Here is a 24,676-nt window from a genome sequence, read left to right on the forward strand (position 1 = left end):
TTTGTACAGGCAGGGATTAATAGTGTAACTATTGCTACTTTTGGCAGTAATGTGACAACCATAGAAATATTACACAACTGGGCAGACATTCCCTTCCATAAATCATAAAGCATTTAATATAATGTATATAAGGCTTTTTATTTTATTCTAACCTAATCCTTGATTATGGCAGATTATATGTAATATGTAAAGTGCAACAAGAAAAGCCCAATGTGTTTAATGCCCTTTAATTTATATTTTAAACTTCTATAATTGTTATTTGAGTGAAAAAGGAACCATATGTTTATTGTAATGTTAGATTTTCTGTTAAAATAAAGCCAATATTGACTTTTTTTGTAGTTCCCTTTATTGGTATCGGAACAACCCTAGTTTTTAGTGATATCAAATGTTATTATAATTTCAAGCAATGAGTGTGCTGCCCTTGGTGAGGGTTGAGTGATAATTGGTCTTTTACAACACCTTATGGCCACAATAATTACTTAAATTAAGTTCATGACGGTCTGATTCACTTGCTAAATATACAGAGCATATCAGACATGTTTTGTTGCTGTATACTTTCCAATAGTTTCTTTCCTTGGAGACTATGTGTCTGTAAGTAATGTCCAACTACATTATTATGATAACTGTATAAACATTGTTAAATTGAGGACACTCGATGTAGCTTGTGTGATATTGTGTGAAGCAGTATAGTAACATAGCCGCTATCTTATAGTATAAGTAGTGTGATATGAATGCCTTTTGTTTTGTTATCCATACTATTTCTCCATATACTGTACAAATTGAGCTTTGTATATGTATATATATATATATATATATATATATATATATGTAATAAATTATATTAATACTGTTGATGATAATATTCATTTTTGTTTCACTACTTTTGGTTGTTCTTTGTCTCCTTTCAATTGCTCTGTTTATTGCAGTTCTGAGTGTTGCTGGGTCAGGTTTGGTTTTGGAATTGGATTGCATTGTTATGGTATTGCTGTGTAGTAATTTGTTGGATTGATTAAAAAAAGATGTTCATCTCCTGATGATTGAGGGAACCCCTCATGAAACAGTTCTGTAGAGATGAAGTAGTCTTGTGATTTTTTTCCCACACATACATATATTGCGCTCTACCACGGTATTGAGCACTATTCTCTGGAAAATCTAATTAAGACACATATATATATTTATATATTGAGCTTTTGTTCATATATAGTGGGCTGTAGCTCTATATTAAGTGTATTTCTGTGTTATATTTCTGTGCTTATTAGAAGACATTTAACTGTTAACTGGTTGTCGAGCTTTGCGCAAGTAAAAAAAAAAAATATTTACAACATACAATTTTTTGTGGCATTCTAGTGTACGAGATCAGCTTGTGATAACCAAAATTATAACCAATGACTAACCCTAACCCAGAAAAACAAGTAATTATTATTGTTGAGTGCTGCATTTTCAACAACGTCACAAAACAGTACCACTTAATGCATGATAGATAGATAAATGGATAGATAGTGCTTTATTTATGACGCTTGGCTGGCATCGTGGTGTGGATTGTGTTCTCTCAATGGGTGCAGCGGAATGGAACACAGCGTGAAAGTAAGGATGATTATTTATTTATACATTATAAAACAGACCAAGAACCAAAAGACTTGCACAATGGCACTATAAACAAACCAACAGAACTAGCATGAGCTAGAAGAAACAAAATACGCTAGCATGTGAGCTAGGGAAAACTAATAAACAAAATAGCATGGAAGCTAATCAAGTACGAAGGGTATTTACCACAATGCGGGAATGCGACGTCACCTGTTGCGTGAAAAGCAAACTAGAGTCCGAGAACCACGGCAAGCAAAGGCGGGCTTAAATAAAAGGATAATCAAGAGTCAGGTGCGTGTGAAAGACAAGTCAGGTGACACAAATGGGTAACTATAGAAACGTAAACAAAACAGGAAGTGCCACCGGGAACTAAGGGAGTCAAATAACAAAACGAGATACCAAACAGAAACAAAACCAGAATATGACATGATCCAAGTCCTGGATCATGACATAAGCCCCCCATCAAGGGACAGATCCCAGATGTCCCAAAAAGGCTAGCATAAACACCCCCACACAATAAAAAAAGTCCAAACATGAAGGGAGGGTAGAGGGAGGACACGGCGGAGGGTCGCCAGGTCACGTGTCCCCTGATCCACTGAGGACAAGTCAGGTGGCGGCGGTGGATGGAACGCCGCTGCCGCAAAAGTCTTGATGGGCGACCTCGTAGAGGCCACAGTCGCTGGGGGAGGTACAGATAGAGGTAGACTGGGTGGGAGGAGCCAACATCACAGGTGGTAGGGTTTCAGAACCCAAAGAATTATATTGGGACTGGAAACAAATGTTTTTAAGAAGCGAGATAGCTTAATTTAAGTCCCCTATGGACGAATGAGGGAGTGCATGTTGTAAAAAAAAATTATTAATCTCCACTCTGCTCTGGGGACGTCAGAGGGCTGACGTCTCGGCTGCAGTACCCGTGACTGACAGGCCAGCCGAAGGAGTCAGTAGAAGATGTAAAAAAACGTACTACCAGACATGTAGGGTGAGTCCTGGATGACTTGAAGGTGGCTGTGTCCATGAAACAGAGATGGTGGGGCTGACGCATCCCTATCGCGAGGCGAAGTCTTCCTCCGTGACTTCCGCCCTCGCTGACGGGAGCGGGCGGGGCGAGACGGGACCTCATCGTGCCAAGAGGAGACGTCCAGGCTTCCAGATCAACTCCGGCATGCAGCGAAAAGTCCCAGCCTCCATCGCTTGGGCTATCTTCCCCGTAAGCTCATCAAAGTCTCTTATCTCTGATGCGAGAGAACGTCTTTCTGCTCGGATTCTACTGTGACGCTTGACTGGCATCGTGGTGTGAATTGCGTTCTCTCAATGGGAGCAGCGGAATGGAACACAGCGTGAAAGTAAGGATGATGATTTCTGTATACACTATAAAACAGACTAAGAACCAAAAGGCTTGCACCATGGCACTATAAACAAACCAACAGAACTAGCATGAGTTAGAAGAAACAAAAGACGCTAGCAAGTGAGCTAGGGAAAACAAATGAACAAAATAGCATGAGAATTAATCAAGTACGAAGAGTATTTACCATAATGCGGGAATGCAACGTCAACTGTTGCGCGAAAAGCAAGCTAAAGTCCGAGAACCAAGGCAAGCAGAGGCGGGCTTAAATAGAAAGGATAATCAAGAATCAGGTGCGTGTGAAAGACAAGTCATTGACACAAATGGGTAACTATAGAAACGGAAACAAAACAGGAAGTGCCACCGGGAACTAAGGGAGTCAAATAACAAAACGAGATACCAAACAGAAACAAAACCAGAATATGACATGATCTAAGTCCTGGATCATGACATTATTGATTCCTTCAGGAGAGTTCCCTCAAGAAAATTAAAATGCCAGCAGTAGTGTACAGAATTGAGATCGAATTTAAAAAGTAAAAAGCAAATAATGGGGGTATACATAAAAAAAAAAAAGAAAAATATTACAATAAGAATAAAAATAAAAAGCAACAATGAGAATAAAAATATAACAGTAAAATATGAATATAACAATAGAAACTAGGCAGAAGTGAACATGTTATGAAAAAATATTGCAATCTTATTGTTTTGCATCCCCTGTCATCCTACTACCCACCTTCCCCCCAGAGAGTAGTTGTACAGTCTACTGGCGTGTGGGACAAAGGAGTTTTTTAGTCTATTAGTCCTGCTCTTTGAATTAAGCAGTATAGCAATGAACAGTATGTAGAGGGTGACTGGCATCATCCAGGATGCTAACTAGTTTTTCCACATCATGATGCCATAGATGTGCAGGAAATGAGTGTTTCCATGGTGGCAGCTAGACCTCATCTAATAATGGCCAGCAGCTCCACTTTTGTACTTGTTATAAATTGTAGTAGATTATTTTCAACACACCCACTAATAGTACGTACTATTTCTTACTGTACAAAATTTAATATTTGTTACTTGAATCTTTGTAAATCAGATCCTCGATGTATAGTTTCTCACCGCATATTAATTAAATGAAATATGAGCGATAAAATGTGGTTTTCAATCATATTTTAACTACAAGTTCGGTAAATGCGATTGTAACAAAGTTGAATGTAGAAGCTAATGCTATCGTAGCCATACAGGTCATTACAAAAAACATTATGTTATTCATTATTATTGACTCATTTTCATCTCTTTTCTTAGGTTTGTAGGTGACTCACTGTGCTGAAGCGTTCCACAAGTTCTGGTGTGACTGGGTATCGTAGCTTGGTCTTGCGATAAAGGGGTTTCTTCTTAAAGTAGTTTACTAGCTCTACTAGGCTCTCAAACTCAGTTGTTGTCCCCAGCAGGTAAACACTGCCTTCCTTCTGGATCCGACAATGTTTCACCTTACCGTCACCTCTGGCAGAGGAAGAAATGTATTTTAATACAGTATTTGAAAAAATCATCAATTAAATCAAGTCGTAAAAATAAGCACAACCTGAAAGTGATAGCGAAGGAGTCAGGCTCTCCCACTCTCTGTCGGAGGAGAAATGCTCCATCTCTGGGAATTCGAAGCAGATAATCCTCTGCCTCGCCTCTGCTCAAATTACTGTAGAACCACCTGGCAGGCATAAACACAACACAATTGTGAACACATCATAAAGTTCATAACTTTTTTATATAAGACACACGAATCGTACATCAGGGGTGTTGAACGTTTTCGAGGCAAAAGAACCCTAAACTGATAGAGAGATGAAGCTGTGACCCTCTATTTACAAACCCCGTTTCCATATGAGTTGGGAAATTGTGTTAGATGTAAATATAAACGGAATACAATGATTTTCAAATCCTTTTCAACCCATAATCAATTGAATGCACTACAAAGACAAGATATTTGATGTTCAAACTCATAAACTTGTTTTTTTTTCGCAAATAATAATTAACTTTGAATTTCGTGGCTGCAACACGTGCCAAAGAAGTTGGGAAAGGGCATGTTCACCACTGTGTTACATCAACTTTTCTTTTAACAACACTCAATAAACATTTGGGAAATGAGGAAAATAATTGTTGAAGCTTTGAAAGTGGAATTTTTTCCCATTCTTGTTTTATGTAGAGCTTCAGTCGTATTTTACGCTTCATAATGCACCACACATTTTCGATGGGAGACAGGTCTGGACTGCAGGCTTGCCAGGAAAGTACCCGCACTCTTTTTTTACAAAGCCACGCTGTTATAAGACGTGCTGAATGTGGCTTAGCATTGTCTTGCTGAAATAAGCAGGGGCGTCCGTGAAAAAGACGACGCTTAGATGCCAGCATATGTTGTTCCAAAACCTGTATGTACCTTTCAGCAATAATGGTGCCTTCACAGATGTGTAAGTTACCCATGCTTTGGGCACTAATGCACCCCCATACCATCTCAGATGCTGGCTTTTGAACTTTGCGTCGATAACAGTCCGGATGGTTTTCTTCTCCTTTGGTCCGGATGACAGGATGTTGAATATTTCCAAAAACAATTTGAAATGTGGACTCGTCAGACCAAAAAACACTTTTCCACTTTGCATCAGTCCATCTTAGATGATCTCGGGCCCAGAGAAGCCGGCGGCATTTCTGGATGTTGTTGATAAATGGCTTTCGCTTTGCATAGTAGTACTTTAACTTGCACTTACAGATGTAGCGACAAATTGTAGTTAGTGACAGTGGTTTACTGAAGACTTCCTGAGCCCATGTGGTGATATCCTTTAGAGATTGATGTCGGTTTTTGATACAGTGCCGCCTGAAGGATCGTAGGTCACTGTCATTCAATGTTGGTTTCCGGCAATGCCGCTTACGTGGAGTGATTTTTCCATATTTTCTGAACCTTTTGATGATATTATGGACTGTAAATGTTAAAATCCCAAAATTTTTTGCAATTGCACTTTGAGAAACGTTGTTCTTAAACTGTTTGACTATTTGCTCATGCAGTTGTGGAAAAAGGGGTGTACATCGCCCCATCCTTTCTTGTAAAAGACTGAGCATTTTTTGGGAAGCTGTTTTTGTACCCAATCATGGCACCCACCTGTTCCCAATTAGCCTGCACACCTGTGGGATGTTCCGAATAAGTGTTTGATGAGCATTCCTCAAATCCATCAGTATTTATTGCCACCTTTCCCAACTTCTTTGTCACGTTTTGCTGAAGTTAAGGATTATTTGCTAAAAAAAAAAAATGTTTATTCGTTTGAACATCAAATATGTTGTCTTTGTAGCATATTCAACTGAATATGGGTTGAAAATGATTTGCAAATCATTGTATTCCGTTTATATTTACATCTAACCGAACTTCCCATCTCATATGGAAACGGGGTTTGTATAAAACCTGTATAAACTGTTTTTTTTTTAAAAATCAAACTGATATGGCGGGTACCTTCTTATTCCTTCGAGTAGGCGGCAAATACGCACGCAGGTCCTTGAGGCTCCCTGCAACTCTGCAAAATAGTTTTTCTTTTATTGTGTATTTAATTGTAATTGTAATTTTTAGCCAGTCTTTGAAACTGTGTACATCTAGAACATGCCTCAGGAACTGACTGATATTGGACTTCACCTAAACAATGAAGATATGCTGGCTTCCACCCCAATTTACAACATCCCACCAGAAATAACCAGGCTGGTGGAAAGGCTGGGGATTGTTGTCAGCGCCCCCAAAAGCGACGGCAACGGCAGAAAGAGCATAAGCAGAAATAAGGCTGCAGAGAGGGACTGCTTGCTCCGCCAAGGAGAAAACCATAACAACCTGTGCTGCCATCCATCCTGTTCCTCAACGCAAGATCTCTTGCCAACACAATGGACAGAGGGGGAAATTGCAGGGACGAGAGGGGGATAAGACAGAAAGACAACAACAACAACAACAAGACTCAGACTTCCGGGGCGTGGCTAAAATGCACATGCAGTAGTTTGCCTCTGCAGTTACTCCGGTGAAAACTGTAAAATTTAATCTTAATTCTGCTTTTTTTTTTTATCTTAATTCTGCTTTTTTTTTATTCACAACGTTTGGTCAATTATATGCATGCCTATCCGTCTGGGTAAATTAGACAACAACGATTATGCCCAAGACACGAAGAGGGAAGCAATTAGAGTCACCTGTGGCCGTAAACGAGCCTGAAGCTGGCACTGAGATGGCGTCATCAACTTTGGAGAAGATGCTGGATAAGATACTCGAGTCTATAAACAAACGTTTTGACATGCTTGAGGAAAAACTTGAGGCTCTTTCAAGCGAGCAGACGGCACTGACCAACCGAGTGCAGGACATGGAGCAGCAAGGTTCCGAACATGAGCGCCGCATTGAAGCGCTCGAACAAAAAATTGACTCAAACAAGAAATTGGCAGCTAAAATAGACGAATTGGAAAGGCGCTCAAGACGTAATAACATAAAAATAGTCGGGATATCAGAGCAAGAAGAAAAGGGAAGACTTACGGATTTCGTTGCGGACCTGATACCAAAATTGTTTGGAGCAAGTAACTTCTCCAAGCCAGTGGTGGTGGACCGCGCGCACCGTGTCCCGCTGGCTCGCCATGGTGACGGCAAGCGACCCAGGAGCATCATCGCAAGAATACACTTCTACCAGGATAAGGAGCTACTTCTTCGACTGAGCCGCGGCCAGGAGCTGATCTACAACGGCCTGCGCGTTTTCCTGTTTCCAGACTACACTGCCGAGGTGACAGCGCAAAGACGGGCCTTTCGAGAGGTAATGAACATGCTGCGAGAGAAGGAAATCAAGTTTATGCTGCGTTTTCCAGCTCGCCTGCATGTGGAGTACAACGACCAGGTAAAGGGGTTTACCTCTCCTGCAGACACTAAGACCTTTATTATAAAACATTTTAGTGAATAATCATCAATAATGGCTCTACCACACAAGGCTTATGATAAGTATAAAAGCAGAAATACACTTTTTCACTGAGGTTTATTTCACCGGAGGTCGCAGGAAAAAAAAAAAACACTTCACTGCCGAGCTATTAATTGCTTAGGGCAATGAACGCAGCTACGAGCATGTGCCCTGCGCCTGAAGATGGGGGTGGGGGACTCATGGACTGGGGAATCGTCCAAAACTACGTCTCATGGACATCACCACAATGGAGATTTCACTCCAAAACATTGAACTACACACGATGGGAACCGAGGGAGGGGGAAATAATGGGGTGTGAGGGTTGTGTATGTGTGAATCTGAGCATGAATGTGGAGGAAAGAGATGTACAATCATATTTCAACTTACTAATTACTAAGGTTTTTTTTTTTCATGTAAGGACAAAAAAAAACAAAAAAAAACTAAAACAATATAATGTCAACTTGTAAGAAAAAAAATCACACTAGTTTCATGGAATGTTAGGGGCTTAGCCAAAAATATTAAAGCAGGGAAGGTTTTTTCACATTTAAATTCCTTAAAAGCAGATATTGTATTCTTACAAGAAACACATCTCTGTGAAGACAATCAACACAAACTTAAAACAAGCTGGATATCTCAGGTTTATCATGCACCCTTTACTTCACAAGCTAGAGGTGTAGCTATTTTGTTTCATAAAAATGTGCCTTTCATACTTACATCAAAAATAATTGACCCTAATGGAAGATTTATTTTATTGAATGGTCACATTACATCCTATCTAGTAACTTTTTTGAATATCTATGGACCAAACACTGATGACTCAAACTTTTATCATCGAGTCTTTGGTCTACTTGTTGATGATAGCTCCTCTCATATCTAAATTGGTGGTGATTTTAACTGCCTTTTGGACCCCACTTTAGATAGATTGTCAACTAAATCTTATGTAATTGCTAACTCAACTAAAACTATTAATAATCTTATGAGATCAAGAAATATCATAGACATATGGAGAGTAAAACACCCTAATAAAAGGGAGTATTCATTTTACTCGACTGTACACAATTCATACACAAGAATTGATTACTTTTTAGTGGAAGCCTCTGCCCTCTCCAATGTCAGTAATCCTGAGTACCATAGTAGAATCATCTCAGATCACAGTCCTGTGAGTTTGCAGATTCAAATTGATCTCCTTAAAATCAAACAAAAATGGAGATTTAATCCACAACTATTATTATATGAAGATTTTAAAGAGTATATAAACAAGATTATCCAATATTTTATTGAGGTGGATGATAATGGAGAGGTCTCAGACTCCACATTGGGGGAAGCTCTTAAAGCTACTGTGAGAGGATATATCATTTTATTTGAAATCTCAAAACAAAGAGAAACAATAAAAAGGCAGAGAGAATTAGAAAAAGAAATTGAAGAAATGGAAAAAAATCATTTAAATTCTCTTTTGCAGTCTGACTACAATAAGATGCTGAAACTGAAAAATGAACACAATTCTCTTCTTCATGGGGAAGTATCTAAACTCTTTCTGAAAAATAAACAAAAACATTTTGAAATATCCGATAAACCACAAAAACTTCTATCTAGACAGCTCAAAGGAGATCAAGCCAAAGCTGCTATTCACAAAATATGCTCAAAAACAGGGGAAACATGTACAGATCTACAGGATATCAATGATGTCTTCAAAGACTTTTATTCAGAATTATATAAATCTAATTCAGCTATATCGGTTAATGATTTAAATGATTTTTTTACATCATTAAACCTACCTCAACTGAGTCCAAATCATCAGAATTCTCTAGACAACACTATTTCAACTGAAGAACTGCAAAAAACACTGAAATCTTTCTCCGTGAATAAAAGCCCTGGTCCAGATGGATTTGGTGCGGAGTTTTATCAAGCTTTCAGTGAAATACTATCCCCTATAATACTTAGAATGTTAAATGATTCTTTTGTGAACAATAAACTTCCAAGTTCTTTGTATGAAGCCCATATATGTATAATACCAAAAAAGGGAAAAATCCACTTGATCCAGCCAGTTATAGACCTATCTCCCTGCTCAATTTAGACCATAAAATTCTAACTAAGGTACTCGCAACAAGGTTAAGCAACCACATAACAGAAATTATTCATCCAGATCAGGTCGGTTTTATCCCGGACAGACCTTCTTTTGGCAATGTACGGAGATTACTGAACGTATTGTACTCAGACTGCACAGGAAACAAAAAGGCTGCTGTCCTGACTCTGGATGCTCATAAAGCTTTTGATTCAATTGACCAAGTATGCCTTTTTCATGTTCTCAAATTATTTGGGTTGGGAGAAAATTTTATAAAATGGGTTAAAATAATTTATTCTGCACCAAAATCATATGTCATAACTAATAATGTAATATCGGATAGTTTTGAATTACATCGCGGCGTGAGACAGGGTGACTGCCTTTTGCCCTTACTCTTCAATTTGGCCCTCGAACCACTGGCTATTGGTTTAAGAATGAACTCTAATATTAAAGGATTTTCAGTGGGCTCATCAGAGAGTCTCATCTCACTTTATGCAGATGATGTACTTGTTACACTTACTGAGCCAGAAGTTGCATTACCACTTCTTTTACAATATGTAGACTCTTTTGGTAGAATATCTGGTTATAAAATAAACTGGTCCAAAAGTGAGCTTATGTTCATAGAAGATAATGTTGAGATCAGTCAAAATCCAGTTAAAGTCGCAGAAAATTACATATCCTATCTTGGCTTAAAAATATCTAAAAATTATGAATCATTACTAAAGTTGAACTTTATTGAAGCCTTTGAGAAACTGAAAGTGTGTATTGAGTATTGGAAGACCCTACCTCTCTCTATGTTAGGCAAAGTGAATGCCATCAAAATGATCACTCTGCCAAAATTGATTTATCTTTTTCAAAATTTACCAATTGTAGTTCCTGCAGATTTTTTCCAAAAACTTGAATATTTAGTTCTAGATTTTGTGTGGGGATGTAAAACACGCAGAATATCCAAAAATCACTTATTTAGATCTACAGAGGAAGGGGGACTGGGTCTTCCAATGTTCAAAAATTATTATTGGGTATCAAATCTGAACGCATTGACCTATTGGAAGATGGGGTCCCCAAATAATGAATCTCTTAATTCTGCTCCCTTATGGCTGAAATTGGAACTGCAGTCATTAGTGAAACCCTATACATCATTGCTATCTCTACTTTTTACTAAAACAGTCTTTTCAATTAAATCAATAAGTCATAGTGTTGTAATACGAAATTCTATCAAAATTATTTCTCCAATTAAAAAACAATTGAATATTTCCAATGTAACTATGTATTCACCAATATATCACAATCATGCATTTATTCCATCGATCACAGATAAAACATTTTTTGACTGGTACTCAAATGGAATTAAATGCATAAAATACATTTTTGTCGAGGACAGTCTTGTGTCATTTGAGCAATTGCCAATCAAATTGAATTTGTCCCAATTCAGTTGGTTTTGCTATTTGCAGGTAAAAACATTTATTAAAGAAAACATTTCAAAGTCTCAGCTGGAAAATGAAAAACATCCTCTTTTAGAACTATTAAATTTATCACCCACAAGTAAAAAGTTTATCGCTAAATTTGCCAGCTGCTTCATTATGCCCATGACATCTGCAGACAGTGTTAAAAGAGCATGGGAACAGGAACTAAGAACAACAATACCCAATCAGCAATGGGAACAGACACTCTCTCAAATTCACAAGTGCTCAATTAACAGCAGACTTAGGCTCATACAGTTTAAAGTGATTCATCGTTTTTACTATTCTAAAGTTTTATTACACAAATTTTATCCTGATACATCTCCACTTTGTGATAAATGTAAATCTGCTGAAGGATCATTGTCTCACTCGTTTTGGGGATGTCCAATTATTCAATCATTTTGGTCCAGCATTTTCTTTTTTTACTCGGGGGTATATCAAGAGAAAAATTGCCCCTGATAGGGATATGATCTTATTTGGGTGGTTTTCAGAAACACAAAAGCTTCCAAAACATATTAGAACTGTGTTGCTGCTTGGGACGGTTTTGGCCAAAAGACTCATTCTCAGAGACTGGAAAACTCTATCTGCATCCAACTTCAGGAACTGGTTAAATGAACTTGTGAATGTAATGACTCTTGAAAAAATAAGATTTATACACTCTACAAATATGAATAAATGGGAATTAACCTGGAAACCTTTACTGACATATATTGAAGCATAACTTATAGACATTTAAAGAAAAACTAAACTGCCATATTTTTGTAGTTGTATTCCTTTTTTAAATTTTCTTTATTGTTATTATCTTTTGTACTGATTCAACACTACACTTGTTTTTCTTGTGTCACCTCTGATATGGTTTTGTCATGGTTTACTTGCTTTTTTGTTTTGTTTTTTTGTGATTATTGTTTTGTATTGATCAAGCCCTGTAACTTTTCCTTTTTTTCTTCTTCTTCCTCTAAGTGTGTACGGTGGACAGGCCCTCGGGAGGTGATCTTGTGAACACTTCCTGAGGATCCTTGATGCCGAGGTATGTTCATCCATTTTGCTGTGATCTGGATAGCCTGCTGATCGTGAGCCGCAGCGGGATGGATGGATATAGGTATATATATATGTATATATATGTATGGATATATATATATATATGTGTGTGTTTGTGTATGTGTATATATATATATATATATATATATATATACACAATATTTGGGTATGTTTTCTAATAATGTCTGTACTTTAAACCTTGAGTTGTTAAAGTTCATGTGCACCTCTCTCCTCAAGTGTGTATGTGTGTGTGTATGAGTGGATGTGACTGTCATTTTAACTGTAAAATCTAATAAAATATCTTTACAACAACAATAACAACAACAACAACAACAACCAAAAAGCATCAGCAAATACGAAATGTACAAATAAGATACCAAAGGTGATAGCAAAGAAGCAGTTGGTGTAGATAGATAGATAGATAGATAGATAGATAGATAGATAGATAATACTGTATTGATTCCTTCAAGAGAGTTCCTTCAGGAAAATTAAAAAGTAAATATTAATAACACGGACATGACAATGAACAGTATTGGACTACAAGTGGAAATAAAATAATACAAAAAGAAATAGCACTATTGATAATGAATAATAACAATCATTTCCTCTATCATTAACAATACAGCTGTTTCAAATGCAACAATACATACTGTATATGTAATGATAACTTCAATTTGAAAAGAAAGCAGGTAAAAATGGAGGGGAAGAAAGAGAAGCAAACTGTATTAACCTTGTAGAATGTTATAGTAACAATAGGTTAAACTTTGTCCATGTGCCGTGTTTTACTCAGTTACTCCTAGGGGAACAACGTTAATATATGTTTGATGAAACGTGATTATATACATGAGTGTATGAATGTATGTATATGTGCTTGTATATGTGCGGTACGTGTATATGTATGTTTGTAAAATGAATGTGCGTGTGGATGTATGTACCGTGATTGTGTATGTATGTACTGTATTTGTGTATGTATGTGGGAGCGTATTAACCTATGTATGTGGGTAAGTACCAATGTGCGTGTATGTATGTATTAATGAATGAATATATGTATGTGTGTATATATGTGTAAAAAATTGTGTGTATGTGAGTATACGGTATATGTGAATTTGTAAGTACAACATCCCAGAGAGCTCAACCCAAAACAGCAGTTGTCGTGCCCAGGCAACACGGGACCACCTGCCTCATGCAGCAGTAAACTTGGTGCTGCCCGGCAGGGCCAGCAGCAGGCCACAGAGACACGCCCGGCAGAGAACAAGGCACGTGAGAAGCAGGGGACAACCAGCCCCAAAGCCAGCTTAGGGGCTGGTTGTCCCGTGGTTGCTGGTTGATCACGCCCCACTTGGGCAAAAAGACAGGACATTGAGCCCTGAGGGGCCCAGAGAGACTCCCCACAACCGGACATGAAGCCCGCCCCAACCCACCAGCGGGCTGACACTCGACAAGCCAGCCAACATGACAATAAACGAGAACAAAGCTGGCAAGTTTGCCAGCCCTGACAACCACCAAGTGCACACGCTGCCACAAACTACAGCATTGGCCACCCCCCGCACCGAATCCAGCAGCTACGGTGACCCCACCACAAACATACAGCAGCAGAAACAACGGCTGCAATATCCTGGGCAACCAGCACTTCTCGATCAAATCAAAGCGACTGAAAAACCGCAACCCACAGCCACACGCCCACAAGACCATCGACACCCGAACGCCGGCTCGCCAGTAAGCCCAAACGCCGACAAGCAAACAAGAGACTCTCCAAACCGCACAAACACACCACCACCCAAAACAACCAAGACACAGCACCCACACCAAACAAGAGGGCTGCGCTGCCCCCGCATCAAGCTACCGAAACAGACCCCATAGAGCGAGGCTGGAACAGACAGGCACAGACAACGCCCAACAGGAATTGAAACCGGTATGATTCCACATAAACCAGAAGTGAGCCAACCAACTGACCACCCCATCCAATTCTATGAAAAAAATTGAATAAAATACAATTCAACTCTGCACGGGAATGGCAGGTTACCATACCCCCAAACCCTAACCCACCCATCCAGGTGACGTGGGAGTGTATAAAGCCCCAAGAGTGTCTACTGTCTAGTTCAAATTAGAAGGTTAACCATTACAGCAGACCTCCAGTCCCTTCTGATGTGTGTACTGTAGCATGAGGGAGATATGTATAAGGGTGGGGACTAATAATGTGACTAAAATTGGGGGACATCAAGGACATGCTTGGTCCGTACCATGCCGAGCCTCCCAAACCTTATGTGTCTAACATGCAAGCCATCCGCCTGAATTTTGTTAGCCTTCCTACCTTGGGTGGGAGCATGTACCCTTGTTTCTCTTATTATGGGTTGTACTTGTATAGCACTTTTCTACCTTCAAGGTACTCAAAGCGCTTTGACGCTTCCACATTTACCCATTCACACACTGATGCCATTACAGATTTACATGTTGGATCCAACTGCACACTGCAAGCCATTACCACATCAAACAGCTCATTCCTGCCTGAAGTGTGACAACTCATCACGACGACGTCTGCAGCAACGACCACGACAACTACAAAAAACACCTTCCTGCGGCGTCGGGCAAACCTACAAAGAGTTGTCATCCTCAAAGCGGTTACTCGCAAGGGTTACCAACCAACAGTTTGGGGTTTTCAACATTAACCTTGTTGAGCATCAACAACAGCTGCAACGACCATGATAGTACACTGTTAGCATACATTGTTAGCTTGCACACAACAGGAGTAATTGCTCTGCTTCCTAGGCCATAGATGAATGCTTCAATAGGTTACAGGAAAGCCAAGCCACACAGGCGCACACACACTAGTGGCTGAAACAGACGATCCATCTTTTCGTTCGCTTTCTAGGAACCTCCCTGACGAAAACCTTCACCCCCTGTTCAACATGTCCGACCTTCACCGTCCAACTATTGGAACTCTTGGCATCGTGTCGGCTGTCCAATGTGTGCACTCTGCAGTCGCGTCAGATAAATGCTTAAAATTATATAGGGGTGTAAAGGGGGTTGGCTATGACGTCCCTGTTTGACTTGTGTGATGTTGTCAAATGTGACACCGATCCCCTTTCATGACGTGTTTATGATGTGTACATGTGTATTATTGCCTACACAAAGGTTAACATTAGACCCTACTGCTCTGACAGGGAAACTGTACTGGATGACCCGACCATCTCGATTCGGACAGTGATGGCCAAATCAAAGGAAAAATTTCCATTATTAGGGGGAGGTTTTCAGGGGGAATGCTTTTTTGGTCTGCATAGTATTAATAGCTTTAATATCAGCTGTGGCCATATTTGTTTTTTTAGGCTTTTAATTGGTCCCATGTGGCAGTTCTTATGTCAGTTTGTGCGTCGTTGTCTTCACTACATTGGTCTGTTTTTTGTTCGAAGATAAGACACTTTTATGGCCTATGCATTTTATGGACTTTTCTATCAAATGTTATCCTCCAAGTAGGTTTGTTTTATTATTGATGTTGTTAACTGCCATCCCAGTGCTTAATCAAAACATTCCTATTCACAATCAGATAGAGCTGGTATTCGCCCTCCTCCTCTTATTCCTAAAATGTATATATATATAAAGTTATATATATTATAAAGTTGTGTAATAGTTCTCTTTCTTCCTCTCTCCCCCCCCCCCCCCCCCTCTCTCTCTTTCTTTCTCTCGCTGTTCTCCTTTCCACGGCAAAAATTACTTCTCTTTTGTAATCTGTAATCTGTTATTTGAGCACTCATAAATATTTAAATGTACTTTAGTTTCTCTGGACAGTTTTTTATTGAATAGAAAAAAATTCAAAATAGTGCACATGCTTAGTTATATTCCTTGTCCTCTAGTCCTCCAGTGATAATGATAATTTGGAAGAAACTGTTTATTTTCCACCATTGTGGTTGGTGATGTTTAGTATCTGAGAAGCATATTTGCAATGTGGATAGATGACACATGCGTTGCAGCTTGCTCTCTAATTCTAGCAGGTGTTCTGGCAGAAATGCAGCCTTTTAAAATTCATGCAACCCCTGCATGTTAAACACATGCACGAGCGTTCATTCTTTTTGAAGGAATATTTTACATGGGTACAATCTTTCGAATGTAAACATTGGCACATATCTGTGGTGAAGATTAGCTGGGCTCGACAGCTCATCACCCGATAAATTAAAAAAGGCAGATATTGGCCCGATCTGATCCTATGATTTGGACATCTTTAATACATTTTACTATAAAGGTCTATTTTAGGATGAAAGTTCTTAAGCGTTTATTTGTAGATACAAACATTTTATATATAATGTACTGTTTCTACCAAGGAATTGTAAATGTTTTATAATTTATATATAGAAAATGTAGTAGATGTTGACAAACCCTTGTTGCAGATGTGGATTGGGATGTGGTACAGGGTCAGTGAGACGCAGCTCAAAGTCTTGACAGCGTAGAGGGTTCTCTCTGTAGTGCTGAATCAGCGAATATACGCTGGTGAAGTGCAGGTTTGCAGTCAGGTAGTAATTTGTGTTTTGTCCCTCTGAAAAAGATCGAATACGGCAATGCTGGACTCTCCCACTGCGCCTGGGACACATTTAAATACCACACAGTCAACTTGAGAGCAGATAACAATGAATAGAGATAAATCAAAGCGAGAGCTATGAGTATAGATGAAGTCAAGTCTACCAGAAGGAGAGAGTGTAGTCTGTAGCAACACGATCACTTTGTCGGACCAAAAAGGTTCCGTCTCTTCCTCTCATGTCTGTACAGTAGTCATGGATCAGTTGCTCTGCCATTTGTCTGCCTTCTTTTATGTGACCATGGAACCACGTGTCCTCACATTGCAGGTCCTGGTACTGGGAAACACACAATAGGGGTAAATAATGTATGTCATGATCTTTCTAGCAGTGCTTCGCTTTATATACTTTTCCCTCCAATGGGGAGGCGATGCTCTGTCATCTTCCCCATGATTGGCAGGGAGCCCACTTTCACAATAATATAAAGTAACATTGAAAAAGAGACTAACGTTTTGACACAAATTGAATGTTATTGTCAGAATTTCATGCAGGAACTTTAAAAATATATATTTTCCGTCATTTATTGGTTAGAATTAGTTAACAGTTTTATCCAAATTACTGTCAGTGGAGGCAGGGATGACTTTCAAGCAAAACAGGCCTGGGGTGCCATCCTTTGGAATGGGCGGCAAATTCAATCAATCAATCAACCAATCAATGTTTATTTATATAGCCCTAAATCACAAATGTCTCAAAGGACTGTACAAACCACTACAACTACGACATCCTCGGAAGAACCCACATAGAGCAAGGAAAACTCACACCCAGTGGGACGCCAAATTGCAGAATGTAAGAAAAACAAACAATTTTAATAAAAGCATAGATCTTCTGTTATGGTCACCCCTAAAAATTGGAATTGTTTCACCCTTTCTACGAGATTGTTATTAATTACGAGTGGAAGGTGTTCTTTCTGCCATTTCCTGCGGAAGTCTACAATTAGTTCTTTGGTTTTGTTAGTGTTAAGAACTAAGTTGTTTTTAGCACACCATGAAGCCAGCTGTTAGACCTCTGCCCTGTATGCTGTCTCGTCATTGTTGCTGATGAGCCCAAGCACCGTGGTGTCGCCGGCATATTTGACAGTGAGGTTGGATGTTGAAGAGGCTATGCAGTCATGTGTGAGGAGGGTGAAGAGCACAGGGCTTAGCACACAACCTTGTGGGGCACCGGTGTTGATGATGAGCGTGGCAGAAATGTGCTCACCTATTTTCACGTACCGTGTGCGATTTGTTAAAAAGTCCAAAATCCAGTAGCAGAGGAAAGTGTTCAGACCAAGGTTGTGAAGCTTAGATCTTTGTCTGTTTGGCCTTATTGTGTTAAATTGCATGTCCACGTTCCTTATATCTTGTTCTGCTTCTTTAATATGCATGCATGCCTGGCAATATCAGCATTTCTTTTGGTGAGTTGCTCGTTCAAGAACACCACCGTTACCTTTAGCTTGTTGCCCTGTTTCATCAGTTTAACTTTATGCATTCGGTTTGCAAACTGTATGATTATGGCAGGTTTTTTGTTTCTGTCCCTCCTGGGAAGCGTGTGGCAAGCCGCAACACAGGAGCTCTGTATGTTGATGTGCTTAGCTTGTAGGAACTTTAACACTTGTCATTCAGTGTTTCCTGCTCCTCGGTTGGGGTGTCTCCTCCAGCTTCTCCCCCCACCCCCCAACCGTGGAAGCATAGGAACAGTGCAATGTTTCCAGGCCCGTTATTATCACATCTTCCATCTGTGTGTACTGTTGCAGCTCCTCAATTTGTCTCTCCATGTCGTCAATTTTAGCATTCGTCTCCATCAACTTGCTGTAGTTGTTTTACTTCATTCACTAGCATCTGCAGCATGGATTTCTGTTTAGCAGGCGCGCTAATGTGGCTGAGCGATTTCTATATCTCTTCCAGTTCTGCTTCAACTTTTCCTATCGACATGTTTTCTCCTTCTTCTTTGTGTTCTTCTGGATTGTTTATTAGGTTCCAAACCTTTGTTTCTTTTCTCGGTTTTGTCATGTTCTAGTTTAGGGGTCGGCAACCCAAAATGTTGAAAGAGCCATATCGGACCAAAAATACAAAAACAAATCGGTCTGGAGCCGCAAAAAATAAAAGCCATATTACATACAGAGAGTGTGTCATGAGATATAAATTGAATTATGAGGACTTAAAGGAAACTAAATTAGCTCAAATATAGCTACAAATGAGGCATAATGATGCAATATATACATACAGCTAGCCTAAATAGCATCAATTAGCTTGCAGTCATGCAGTGACCAAATATGTCTGATTAGCACACTCCACACAACTTAATAACATCAACAAAACTCACCTTTGTGCATTCATGCGCAACGTTATAAGTTTGGTGGACAAAATGAGACAGAAAAAAGAGTGGCATAAATCACATCGGAGAAAGTTATACATGTAAACAAAATACGGTGAGTTCGAGGACGGCCAAAATTAGTAGTACAAAACGGCGCTCGCCAAATACTCGAATCAGTGAAGCATGTTTAATACAAACAGTGTGCTTTATAGCAAATGGGGACGTTTGTGTCATGTTTGTCCTCCTACAGAAACCAAATTAAAACAAAAAATATGTTTTTTTCCCCTCATCATGTCAATTTTTCCTATATTTTTGAAAAAGCCCCAGAGAGCCAATAGGGCGGCGCTAAAGAGCCGGATGCTGCTCCGGAGCCGCGGGTTGCCGACCCCTGTTCTAGTCAAATTGCCGTCTTTTAGCTGCTACATGCAGGCACGTATCTCTGAACTTCCGGAATATAATATCATTATATTATACTCATATATATCATAAATACTTTGCTTATATACTTTGATATATGTTATGTTATGTTATGTTATGTTATTTTAATTTATTATATGCCCCCCAACCAACTGTTACATCAGCCCAGGGCGCAGCCTGAGTAGAGAAACCAAAAAACTGAAAAAGAGACTGAGCACAGAAAGGAATCTAATAAAAACATTTAATACATACAGTGAACACATAAATCAAAATTCCTCTGCGGTAAAGTGGTGAGTTTTAAGCTGTGCTCTAAAAGAGTCCAGAGTGGTGGCGGACTTGACATTCAGAGGGAGCTTAATCCATAGTCTAGGTGCCATCACTGAGAAAGCGCAGTCTCCCTTCGTAACTAGGTTTGGCCGTGGCACCTTCAGGGTCATCTGGTTGTCAGATCTAAGGCAACGACCAAACCTTGAGCTGGTTGATTGGTCCAGGAGATATTTGATGTAAACTGGGGCGAGACCATTGAGCGCTTTGAATACATATGTGAAGATTTTAAATTTCCCTCAGCGCTTCACTGGCAGCCAGTGAAGGGAGGAGAGGATGGGAGAAATGTTTTCCCTCATTTTTTTGTCAATCACCAGCCTGGCAGCTGAATTTTGTACTAGTTGCATGCTATGGATGGTCTTGTCGGGGACTCCAACATAGAGGGCATTGCAATAGTCCGGTCTGGAGAAGATGAGCATCAACACGACCCTCCGTAGGTCACTGGGGGAGAGGAAAGACTTGATCTATTGGCTATTGTGTGCAGTTGGAAAAAACAGGATCTCACCACAGAGTTCACTTGCTTGTCAAACTTGAGGTCTGGGTCGAATATGACCCCAAGGGTTTTGACGTGGGTTTTTTCAAGAGTGGCCAAACTTCCCTAATTCTTTCTGATCTGACTGACCGAGGTGGGGTTGCCGAACAGAAGAATTTCACTCTTGGTGTCATTGAGCTGCAGGAAGTTTTGTGACATCCACACCTTTATGTCCTGCAAGCAGTCCTTCAAAAGGTCCAGCCCAGAGGGATCGTCTGTCTTGAGTGGAAGATAGATTTGAATATCGTCAGCGTAGCAGTGAAAGGAAATTTTATGGCAATGAATGACTTGGCTGAGAGGGAGCATGTAGATGGAGAACAGGATGGGACCCAGGATTGAGCTCTGGGGGACCCCACAGGTGAGGTTGGTACAGTGGGAGGAATAGTTGGCAATGTTGACAGAGAAGGTTCTGTTGTTGAGGTAGGACGTAAACCAGGGCAGGGCTGTGTTAGTGATGCCAAACAGATGTTGGAGGTGGTCCAGGAGTTCAGTATGGTCTATAGCAGGGGTGTAAAACTCATTTTGCCTGAGGGCCACTGGATGCAGAAACTGGGTGAGGTTGGGCTGCAAGAAAAGATTTGTTAATATATCTAACATGCACTCTTTAATGAATAGACCTTCTTTGAATGGCCAACCCTCACGATTTTTCCAAGTGATTTCTGAATTTCGGTGCGGATGTTCTCCCAAAATGTGTTTGTCATTCTTGTTTAGTGTGGGTTCACAGTGTGGCGCCTATTTGTAACAGTGTTAAAGTTGTTTATACGGCCACCCTCAGTGTGACCTGTATGGCTGTTGATCAAGTATGCCTTGCAGTCCTTGACCTACGTTTGCAAGAGCTATGTACAACATGTGGTTGGCCAGCACGCTGTTTGAAGAATAAAACGGTGCACTCGATGAGGTGAGTGTCCAAGATCCAAGTATAAAATATGGCTGGGCTGAAACGCTGTTAGTCCAGATTATAGAAGGCGTTAAAGGCAGTGTCATAATGGCACCCTTTGAACGTTGTTGGTTGGGAGAGAACCGACAGATGTTCTAGTCAATGATTGTTCTGGAATGATTGAATTTTGGGAGTCTCCAAGAAAAATCAGGATGATTGGCAGTTATGGCAAATATAACGCCGTCAAGCGCCATTCATATTAAACTCACAGGCCTCACTAACATTAAATTTATATATCACGGTGCGGGCCGCAAAATAACGTCTCGCAGGCCGCAATTGGCCCACGGGCCGCGTGTCTGAGACCCCTGGTCTATAGTATCGAACGCTGCACTGAGGTCAAGGAGAACCAGTGCAGCACATTTCCCAGAGTCAGTGATGAGGATAATGTTGTTTAAAACCTTCAAGAGGGCGGACTCAGTGCAGTGGCCGGCCCTAAATCCGTACTGAAATTTCTCCAGTGTTATTGTGTTGGAGATAGAGCTGCAGCTCGCTGAGGACAGCCTTTTTTAACAGTTTAGACAGAAATGGTAATTTTGAGATTGGTCTCTAGTTGCTGGGGTGAGTGGGATCTAGGGTGGCTTTCTTAAGAAGGGGTTGGACCACTGCTTCTTTTAGGCATGATGGAACATACCTGTGGCCAGGAAGCAGTTGATGATGGACAAGAGGTGGGGACGTACTGCATTAAAAACCTCGTAAAGGAGGAGGGCAGGGACGGGGTCCTGAGGAGATATGGCTGTTCTCAAGGTGGTGGCCATTAAAGAGGGATAAAAGGGAGATGGAGCTGAACATGGAGAATTTGGATGAGGACCTCAGAGTAACAGCTAAGTCCTGGGTGGAAAGCGGGATGTTACTTCTGATGGTGTTTACTTTATCCGTGCATCGGTTGAGTTGGGCGGGGGCGGGGTTTGGTGCTAGCGGGGGTGTATAATGTAGTCCGGAAGATTAGGGATGCATTGGATTCTGGGTATTTGTTATATTGTGTTTATGTTGTGTTACAGTGCCAGTGTTCTCCCAAAATGTGTTTTTCATTCTTGTTTGGTGTGGGTTCACAGTGTGGCGCATATTAGTAAGAGTGTTAAAGTTGTTTATATTACAACTCTCAGTGTAACCTGTATGGCTGTTGACTAACTATGCGTTGCAGTCACTTTCGTGTGTTACCAAGGGTTGAATATAAAACGTGACCAGCCAACACGCAGATCGCGTGATGTAAAAGCGGGCGCAACGACATGTTGTAGAGGAGGTTAAAGGCATTGCCACCACTGCACACCCTCAGAATTGAAGTCCAGGTGAAAATTGGAGAATGTTACCCCCGGGTGATTCCTGAGAGAGGCACTAAATTCCGGAACCTCTCGGAATAATCGTTGGGGTCGGCAATTTAACAGCTGAGCCACATCAGAGATCAAAGAGCCGCATGCGGCTGCGGAGCCGCGGGTTGCCAGCCCCTGTTGTAGGAGATGCATCCTGGATAACAGTGGTTGGAGGGCAAACAACTTAATAGAATTCTGGAGTTTGGAGCATTGACAATGAGACTGGCAAATAACTTGTCTCTCTCAGCTTTAACCACCCTGTGGTAGCTCTTCTGTCTATCCTTCAATATCTTAAGAAAGACCTGCAGGTCATCTTTCATCCAACCCCGCTCCGCCTGAATCCAGCCTCTCCTCTCTGCTCTGGAGGTCTCGTTGAGCCAAGCCGTAGTCTTGGGTTTGGGCTTTTTCAGCTTGAGAGGGGCAATAGAGTCCAGAACAGAAGGGCAGGTGGAGTTTAACACGTACGTAAAGCCCTCTGGGTTTGATGACAGCGTCTCACCTGTCCTGGTGTTTTGGGCGGCAACAAAAGCAGAGGCGTTGATAAACCGTGAGAGGCGTGTTAGTGGAGGGGGGAGACAAAGAGCTTTGAAACACCACAGCATAATGGTCACAGTCATTGTGGGCTGGCATGGTTTCCATATTGCTGACAGGGAGATTGACAGAGGACAAGATCAAGGGTGTGACCTTTTTTATGGGTTGGGACAGAAACGTGTTGGGTGAGACCAAAAGAGTCTATCCGGTTTATATATTCACATTCAAAGCCCTGTGTGAGATTACCAACGTGGATGTTGAAATTTTCCAAGATCAGCACTCTGTCATGGTTGGGGATGATTTTACCGAGGAGGTCTGAGATTTGAGTTGTAAAATTCTTGCTCTCCTTGAAAAACTTGCTGTCCGTTGGGCGGTAGATGGTCAGAACCAGGAGGGTGTCAGACGAGCCCACTTTCACCAGCAGAGCTTTGAAACTGGAGTGTGTGAGGCAGTTTAACACAGAACAGCTGTAGTTGTCATTGTACATGAAGGCCACGCCCCGCAATCCGTGTCTCGGGTTGCCGTGGTAACTCCAGCCAGGTGGGCACAGTTCATTGAGAGAGGAATAATCCCTGGGGATTTGCCTTGATTACGTGATCGCGAAGAATTCTACTTGTTGTTTGGAAATAAACTCACACAGGACAGATTAGCAGACCGACTTTCACGGTGACTTCACTCGCTGACGAGGTAAGTGTTCTTTCCCGTAAACGGTGAGCTCGGGGGTAGATGGGAGACGAGAAATGGGTCGTCATTTGAGAAAGTTTATTTTTCACCGCTCTGCCTGCGCGATGTCCTCGGCATCTACCTCCGCCTCTACGGTGAGTCCGTCGGTTTGTAAAATTGGTGTTACTCCAGGGTCCGAAGGGAATAACAAAATCGTTTGGCGATAGTTTTGTTTGGCGGTGTTTTTTGCTCTTCGCACCAAACAAAGTTTTCCTCCATTGAGGCACGGATGTCAAAAAGCGCTCTCAGATCAGATCTGTAAATGGTCCGGTTTGATAGCAAGACACTTTGGTACAACCAAACAAATAGATAAACAAAAAACCACATGAATTGGGGTGAGTGGCTGGCTGCAATCAGGCTTAGGGCTGCCATCTTGGATCCCAAAATAAATAAAAGTGTGATAAAATAGTGATATACTGTACAAATAAAGTATATCACTATATATTCATTATATTACCAGGGCATTGTTAATACTCTAAACAGAGTAAAGTTGAAAATGTTGGACTTGCTATTGAACTCAAAATAATCATTATTAATACAATGAATGCTGGATAGTCATCCAATCAGGGAGGCTTAGTAGCGTTGTGGATGACCTCACCGGAGCAGAAAGGAATGCTGGTAGAGACATTGCAGATGAGGT

The 24,676-nt window shown here is 40.7% G+C and overlaps 1 protein-coding gene across 4 annotated transcripts in view; it reads right to left on the reverse strand.

Moving 5' to 3' along the window:
- Positions 1-24,676, reverse strand: part of plcg2 (phospholipase C, gamma 2) — a 117,847-nt gene that overhangs the window by 55,248 nt on the left and 37,923 nt on the right. For all 4 annotated transcript variants that reach the window (XR_009809549.1, XM_061919959.1, XM_061919960.1 and 1 more), the window contains exons 17-20: positions 17,083-17,252; positions 16,780-16,980; positions 4,494-4,616; positions 4,234-4,414 (exon numbers count right to left, since the gene is read on the reverse strand). Coding sequence is in view for 3 of the 4 variants with exons in the window: in XM_061919959.1 (XP_061775943.1) it covers positions 4,234-4,414; positions 4,494-4,616; positions 16,780-16,980; positions 17,083-17,252 (675 nt within the window). In the remaining variant the exon portion in view is untranslated. The remainder of the gene's footprint in view (positions 1-4,233; positions 4,415-4,493; positions 4,617-16,779; positions 16,981-17,082; positions 17,253-24,676) is intronic.

This window comes from Nerophis ophidion, linkage group LG14, assembly GCF_033978795.1.
Source record: "Nerophis ophidion isolate RoL-2023_Sa linkage group LG14, RoL_Noph_v1.0, whole genome shotgun sequence".
Classification (NCBI taxonomy): Eukaryota; Metazoa; Chordata; class Actinopteri; order Syngnathiformes; family Syngnathidae; genus Nerophis; species Nerophis ophidion.